At 63.6% G+C, this 6,715-nt stretch overlaps 1 protein-coding gene across 1 annotated transcript; it reads right to left on the reverse strand.

The window, feature by feature from the left end:
- Window positions 1-960: 960 nt before the first annotated feature.
- On the reverse strand, window positions 961-1,622 carry LOC119193187 (skin secretory protein xP2-like). Its single transcript, XM_037446835.1, has 2 exons — window positions 1,514-1,622; window positions 961-1,400 (listed from the first exon to the last, which is right to left on the reverse strand). Exons 1-2 carry the CDS (start codon window positions 1,620-1,622, stop codon window positions 961-963), a joined length of 549 nt encoding a protein of 182 aa, XP_037302732.1.
- Window positions 1,623-6,715: the final 5,093 nt, after the last annotated feature.

Below are 6,715 nucleotides of genomic sequence, written 5' to 3' on the forward strand. Positions count from 1 at the left end.
GGAGCCAGCGGCACCCTGGTGATGATGGCCACCGACCCGTCGATGTCCCCTACCCAGTTATCTCGGGCGGGACAAAATACGGTTCGGCGACCACGGCCATTTGCACCGACCACTGCGCCAGGCTTTGGGACAACAGGTCCTGGGCGCGGGCGCAGTGGTTGATGTTCGCCTGGAGGAAGCTTAGGTCCATTATTGATGGGCGATCTCCTCCACGTCCATCTCGGCCACTGCCAGGGCCCGCCGCCTGCGGCTGGGACAGAACCTCAGCCGCGGCGGCATTCCTTCCTTGGGGCGGCGCTGGTTGCGTCGTGGAGGGGCAGAACAAGCCTTCCCCGAGCCGGTGCCTGGCGGGCCTGCCGGCGGCACGCGCAGACTGCGCAGTTCGCCGGGGCCTTGCACTTTGGCTTTGGGGGCCCGCTTGACCGCAGCGGTAGCAAAGGTCGCTGCGGTCCACCGCGCAGTCGCAGCGCTCCCGGACGTGTCCGGACTCCAGGCACCGGAAGCACCGCATCGGCCGCGACTCGAGGACGGTCACCCGAGCCGCGGTCCAGCCAATAAGTATGCGGGCCGCCCCTAACCTTTGCGCCGCCTTAATAGGCATCCTGACCCAGGCTGTCCCTACACCGGATCGATCGGGGCGAATTTGCCCAACTTTATCGCCTCTACGGCGCAACTCACCGGCCTTGGAGAGGGCCGCTGCGACTGATTCTGGTGGCTGTATAGTCCAGCTCACTTAGCCGCAGTTCCACGGTCTCTTCGTGGCCGGGAGATTTTGATATCTTCCGACCTCGCGAAACACTCCCCAGCCTTGCGGCGAGGGAGTCGGCCCTCTCTTCAGAATTCGCCCCGGGCACCTCGTACATTGGGGCGCCCGTGGCCGCAAACTTTGGCCTCATCTTGCTTATTTCAAGGCCGGTGAGGTCTACCTATTTTGGGCGTCCGTCAGACGCTCTTGTAAGTTCAGGCCCCTTCGCCTGTTGTTGAGATGACTACGGCCGCAGAACGTGGCGGCCGCAGTTTTGGCTCTTCCGGCGCGTCGGTTTCGGCGGCTGCGTGCTGTTTGCTGCTGCTGCTGCCGGTTTCCCTGACCACCTTCGACCCACGGCGTGTCCACTTAGCCGGGGCTGGCGGCAGCACACGGGGCTCTGGAGCTGGGCTGGAGGCGGTCCGTTCTTCTTGCCCTTTGGGGCTTTTTGCCGGGGCATCTCTCCCTTCGGTCCTGGTCTTCTTTGCCGTCGATGCCGACGTATTCGCCGGAGCCGTGGAGGGTCCCGCGACGGGCTGTGGCGCGCTGGAGGGCCCAGCGACTGGGGCAGGGAGGGGGCGGGAGCGGGAGCGCGTTGGGCTGTTCCCCTCTTCCTTTCCCTTGCTCTTGGCCGGTTTAGTGTTCGGCGCCCCTCCTACGCATCCGCTCGTCACGGGAGTTCTGTGTCCCCAGAGGCGTCTCTTCTTTTCGTGGGCGAGGGTGGGCTTGGGCTGGCCCCATCAGGGCCGACTCGAGCCTGGCTTGGACCCTCGCTTCCACCATCGCCAGCATCTCCTCTGTCGACTTGCTTGTTTGCGGACGCCTCCAGGTCTTCGAGGCGTCGTTTTAGGTGGCATTTCTCCTTCATGGCCTTCATGTTGGCTTCAAGACGGGCACTGTGTTCTGCCACTTCTTTACTCTCCTCGAGGCGCACAGATGACAGCGGACTCAGGCTGTTCCACGTACTTCACGATCTTGTCCGTGACCCAGTTAAGCGCTTCTGGAAGTGCCTTTAGGTTGCCTGACTTCCTCACGACATTGCGAACAACCTGGGTGCACTTACGGAGGTCTTCCTTGAGTACTGGACGGTCCTCTCGGTGTCTGATATTCTGGGGACCGGCGACTTGATAAATTGCAGCTGGTCCTCCAGCTCCTTCTCTGCGTCTTTCGCGCGGCTTCCCGTTGAAGCCTGTCACGCTCCAACTGGGCTTTCTTGAGGCCGACGTACTGCCCACTGAGGGCGGGCGTCCTCTCATTCTGCCGTCGATCGCCTGCGTCTTCGGCGCCGGTTCGTCGGTGTCGCTGGTCAAACTGAGCTGCGAAAAGCTGCTTCTGTTTGCGACTTCCTTCTCCAGAGCTTTTGCCCTCACGAGCCACTCCTCGCTCGGAGTCCGGGTGTCCAGGCTCAAAGGCCGCGCGAATTCGGCTGCCACCTCCATGGGCATCGCGCCCGTTATCTCCTTCAGGCAACATCATCGTCGTTGGGCTTGCACCTCGACCACCGCCCTCCGGACGAAACCGGAGAAGGCAACTTCGTCAGTAAAATTATTGGGGTTTTGTTTTTATTGAAAGAGTCCATAATTGTTCCCAGGAGTATGGTGGAAACTGTGGTCCGCCCAGGCAGAGCCACCTGTACCTGGGTAAGCCTAGCGTAACCCGCACAGAGTGTCGGCCGGTACTCTGGCGGGGTCGCACTCGAGACCGAACTACCCATCGGCCATGCATCCTCGCGCGCCGCCGCTTGGGATTCGGGGTGATTTTTATAGAGGTTTTCTTCCTCGCGGTCCGGGCGGTTAAGCCAAGACCCTCGGTCCGGCAGGAGCGCGAGACATATCCACAGACCTCCATACCGGGTTACGATCTATGACGGTGGCAATGAAAGGAAAATCCCCCACTGCCTGCTCGGGGCGGGGTGAGCGCACACCGAGCCCGCCGACACCCCCGGACGGAACCGGGCTGCCCGAGATGGGCCCCACGACGTTGTCCTAGTCGACGGCGGGAAATATCGTCAGCGGGCCTACTCGCCAACGCCACAAGTGACGGAGAGACTAGTCGACGACGACACTGTCCGACGGCGTATTAGACGGCGGCCGCCGCAAGAGGCGACGACCGTCAACAACTCGTTGTCAGGATCGCCGGCGCGCAGATCAGCCTGATCGGTCTGATCGACGCGCCGCTGCCCAGGGTGCGCCCCGACGTTGCGCCGCCCGGAATTGATGTAGACCTTCGGGCGACCGCCGGGCCGAGTCCCTAACCTATGTACAACGCACGGCATACCAACTAAAACTCCGCGGTGGCCCTCTTCGGCGCATTAGGGACGGCTGCGGGCTTCCTCTGACGTTGAAATGTCTAGTCTGCGACCGCAACCGCCCCTGCGCGGTGCCGCCTTGCGGCCCGTCTCCCTGGGGCTCAAAGCCCCCGCGCACCGAAGGACGCCTCGGCGTCTACGGCAGCGTGAGGCCAACAACAACACGCTGCCGTCCATCCCGGGGTCAACCGGAGTGTGCGATGAACGCACTACACGCACTGAAAAGTGCATGCGCACTAGGACGGGCAGCCCCCTGCTGCCCGCCGACGACCCCCTTCGTGGCCCCTATTAGTCGCCTATTACGACAGGCAGGGGATACCGTGGTGGAATTCTCCAAACGCCCCCATTCCACAGGGCGGGAGACGCCGGTCAGTCGTCCACCCGGCGCCTCCTACGTCTCCTCTGACGGCGGGAGGGATCCTCCTCTCTCGATCCCTCTCGGCACTCTCCTTCTGCGAGAGGACCACCTCGCAGAAGTGGGCCACCGCACGCCAGGCCTCCGGGCTGCCGACCATGGAAGCGACCACGGCCGGCAGCGAGAGGTCTCTCCGACGACTGACACGAGAGCGCTGCGCTCATCGTCCCAGGCTGGGCAAGACTCCAACGTATGTTGGGCCGTATCCCGCGGGCAGTTGTCACAATGGTGACACACGGCGCTCACCTCCGTGTTTCTATTATCTGACACAGGTACCCCGAAGCACCCATGCCCGGTGAGCACCTGCGTCAGGCGAAATGTCGCCGCGCCGTGGCGCCTGTCCAGCCACTGTGCAAAGACAGGACGCACTGCCGCTACGGCCCGAAGCCCCGCTGACGGGGCCTCCAGCCTGAACGCCACTCCTCCACGGCGGCTCGCCGTAAGGAGGCCCCTTGGCCTCCACCTTCAGCGGCCGGACGCTGCCCGTTCCTGAACGCCTCCTCCCTCCAATGAAAAGTATCGGAGAGGGCTTTGGCGTCCAGATCCCAGGGCAGGAATCCGGCCAAAAGACAAGCCGCCTCGTACGAGACCGTGCGGTACGCCTGTATGGCCCGCTGCGCTACGACCCGCTGCGGGCCCCTCAGGAGGGCGACAGAACGCTCTCCAGGGCGTCAGCCCAGACTGGGCTGCCGTACAACGCCATGGACCGCACGACCCCGTGGTACAACCTTCGGCAAGGGATACCAGGACCTTCCAGGTTGGGCAGCAGGCTAGAAAGAGCGCCCGCTGCCCTGGACAACTTTGTCCGCAACTTGTCAAAATGGGCGCGGAATTCCCACCGGCGGTCCAAAATCAGACCTAAATACTTCCTAGTTTTGCCGATGGGAATCCGCACCCCTCAACCTCGATGGGCGACCGGCCGGTGGCCCCGCCGAGGCCCGTGAAAACAAATGGCCTCGGTCTTCTCGAGGGCCACCTTCAAACCTAAACGCCTGATTCGGCTCACTACGTGGCCGGGCCCCACCGCCGCCAGGATCGCGGCGTCCTGAAGGTCTTAGACGTCGCCGTGACCAACGTGTCATCCGCATAACACGTCACGTCGACGCCCCAGAGATTGGCACCACGGAGCACCCAGTCGTACCCGATGTTCCACAAGAGAGGGCCTAGAACCGACCCCGTGGGACACCGCACGACATCGCTCTTCGGTGTTACCCGTCGGCGCCCGGATACACCACGTACCTGTCGGAGAGGTACGCGCGCACCAGACGCCTGAGATAGGGCGGCACCACGTGGTACCGCAGTGCTTCATTGATGCATGGCCAGGGGAGCGAATTAAAAGCGTTAGAAATGTCTAACGAGACGGCGATAATCACCATTCCCCTGGCCACTGCTTCCTCCGCCTGCGACTTGACCCGCAGAATCGCGTGGACAGTTGAGCGTCCACTCCTAAACCTAACTGTTTGTCGGCCAAATTTGGACCGACCCTCTCGAGATGCTCGACGAGGCGCGCGTGTATAATACGCTCAAAAGTTTGGCGACCTCGTCGAGCAGCACGATGGGCCGGTAGGCCGACGGCGACTCTGCGGGTTCTCCTCTTCTTAAGCAGGACGAGCTTCCCGGTCTTCCACCGCGCCGGGAAGACGCCCTGCACCATACAGGCGGAGAATAGGCTACGGAGCCGCGGCCCCAGGTACTCGAGGGCTAACACCCAGGCTTTCCCGGGGATGCCGTCGAGACCCGGGCGGGTGTTTTGCCCCGCAGCCGAAACACTGCCGCCCGCATTTCCGCGGGCGAAACCTCTGGGATATCCCTTGCCGAAAACGACGATGACGCCACTTCCGGTGGCTGGGCATCGGTGGAGGAGTGGTATCCTCGGTGGCCGGGAACAAGGCCGCGACAACGTTGGCCAGAAGTTCTGGCCGGAGACTCTGCGACAGCGGGGCGCCGCCGGACGAAGCTTGTTCACGAGTTTGTATGGGCGCCCCCACGGGTCCGCGTCGAGAGTCTCCAAAAACTCCTTACGTGCCGCGACCTTGGCCCTGTGCACGGCCACCCGCAGCGCTCTTCGCCTCTTTATAGAGGCCGTAGAGCTGCCGCCCCGGTCTTCATGGTCTCTGCGCGAATACGGCGGTGGCGGCGATGCCTGGCGTATCGGCGGCGCGCAGCCACGCAAGACGCGCGCAACTGCGCTAACTCCGCCGACCACCAGTACACCTGCTGCCGTGGAGGACGACGGAGCCCGCATGGCGGCGTCGCAAACGTCCGACATTGCCACCCCGAACCACTCCGCCTCCTGCTCGACCCTCACCGGACCCTCCGGCTCGGGAGCCACGAGACTGCCAGAGCGGCCAGCTCTAGGGCCTCCTTGTCGAGGCGCCATGCCCACCGCGGGCCGTCCTGACCAGGGGCACTCGGTCCACCACTGGGCTGGTTACGTTGACTCGTGGGCGCGGCGACATCGAACCTTATATATCGATGATCCGATAGTGTCTCCGCGTCCACGAGGACCCTCCAGCCACGGACACGACGTGCGACGACGGGGCACCCAAACGACAAATCAACGATTGACCCGCCGTTGTGCCGCACGCACGTGTCCACCGACCCCTGTTCAGAACGGCCAGGCCGACGGAGATCGCCCATTCCTCCAGGACCTCACCGCGAGCGTCGGTCGCCGGCGAACCCCAGACCGCGGATTTCGCGTTGAAGTCACCGGCGACGATCGTCGGGTGAGGTTGGCCCTGCTCAACCAGGCCCCCCTCCAACAGAGCCGCGACGCATCCCTGGCCCTTCTCGACTTTTACGAAGGGCGGGGGAGTCAGCGGCACCCTGGTGATGATGGCCACCGACCCGTCGATGTCCCCTACCCAGTTATGTCGGGCGGGACAAAATACGGTTCGGCGACCACGGCCACTTGCACCGACCACTGCGCCAGGCTTTGGGACAACAGGTCCTGGGCGCGGGCGCAGTGGTTGATGTTCGCCTGGAGAAGCTTAGGTCCATTATTGATGGGCGATCTCCTCCACGTCCATCTCGGCCACTGACTGTTGTTGTGGGGCTCCGCCGCCTGCGGCTGGGACAGAACCTCAGCCGCGGCGTTCCTTTTCATTTTGGGGGCGGCGCCGGTTGCGTCGGGAGGGGCAGAACAAGCCTTCCCCGAGCTGGTGCTCAGGCATTCGCGCCGGCGGCCGCGCAGACTGCGCAGTTCGCCGGGCCTACAATCCCGGGCCTTATGGCCCGCCTGACCGCA

Source organism: Manduca sexta, unplaced genomic scaffold, assembly GCF_014839805.1.
Source record: "Manduca sexta isolate Smith_Timp_Sample1 unplaced genomic scaffold, JHU_Msex_v1.0 HiC_scaffold_3718, whole genome shotgun sequence".
Lineage (NCBI taxonomy): Eukaryota > Metazoa > Arthropoda > Insecta > Lepidoptera > Sphingidae > Manduca > Manduca sexta.

What these genes read in the sequence shown, in the direction of transcription:
- LOC119193187 (XM_037446835.1), bottom strand. Translation starts at nt 1,622, where the DNA reads ATGAAGGCCATGAAGGAGAAATGCCACCTAAAACGACGCCTCGAAGAC. An exon ending in TGGCGATGGTGGAAGCGAGG is followed by an intron (nt 1,401 to 1,513) that starts GTCCAAGCCAGG and finishes GCGGATGCGTAG; the next exon opens with GAGGGGCGCCGAACACTAAA.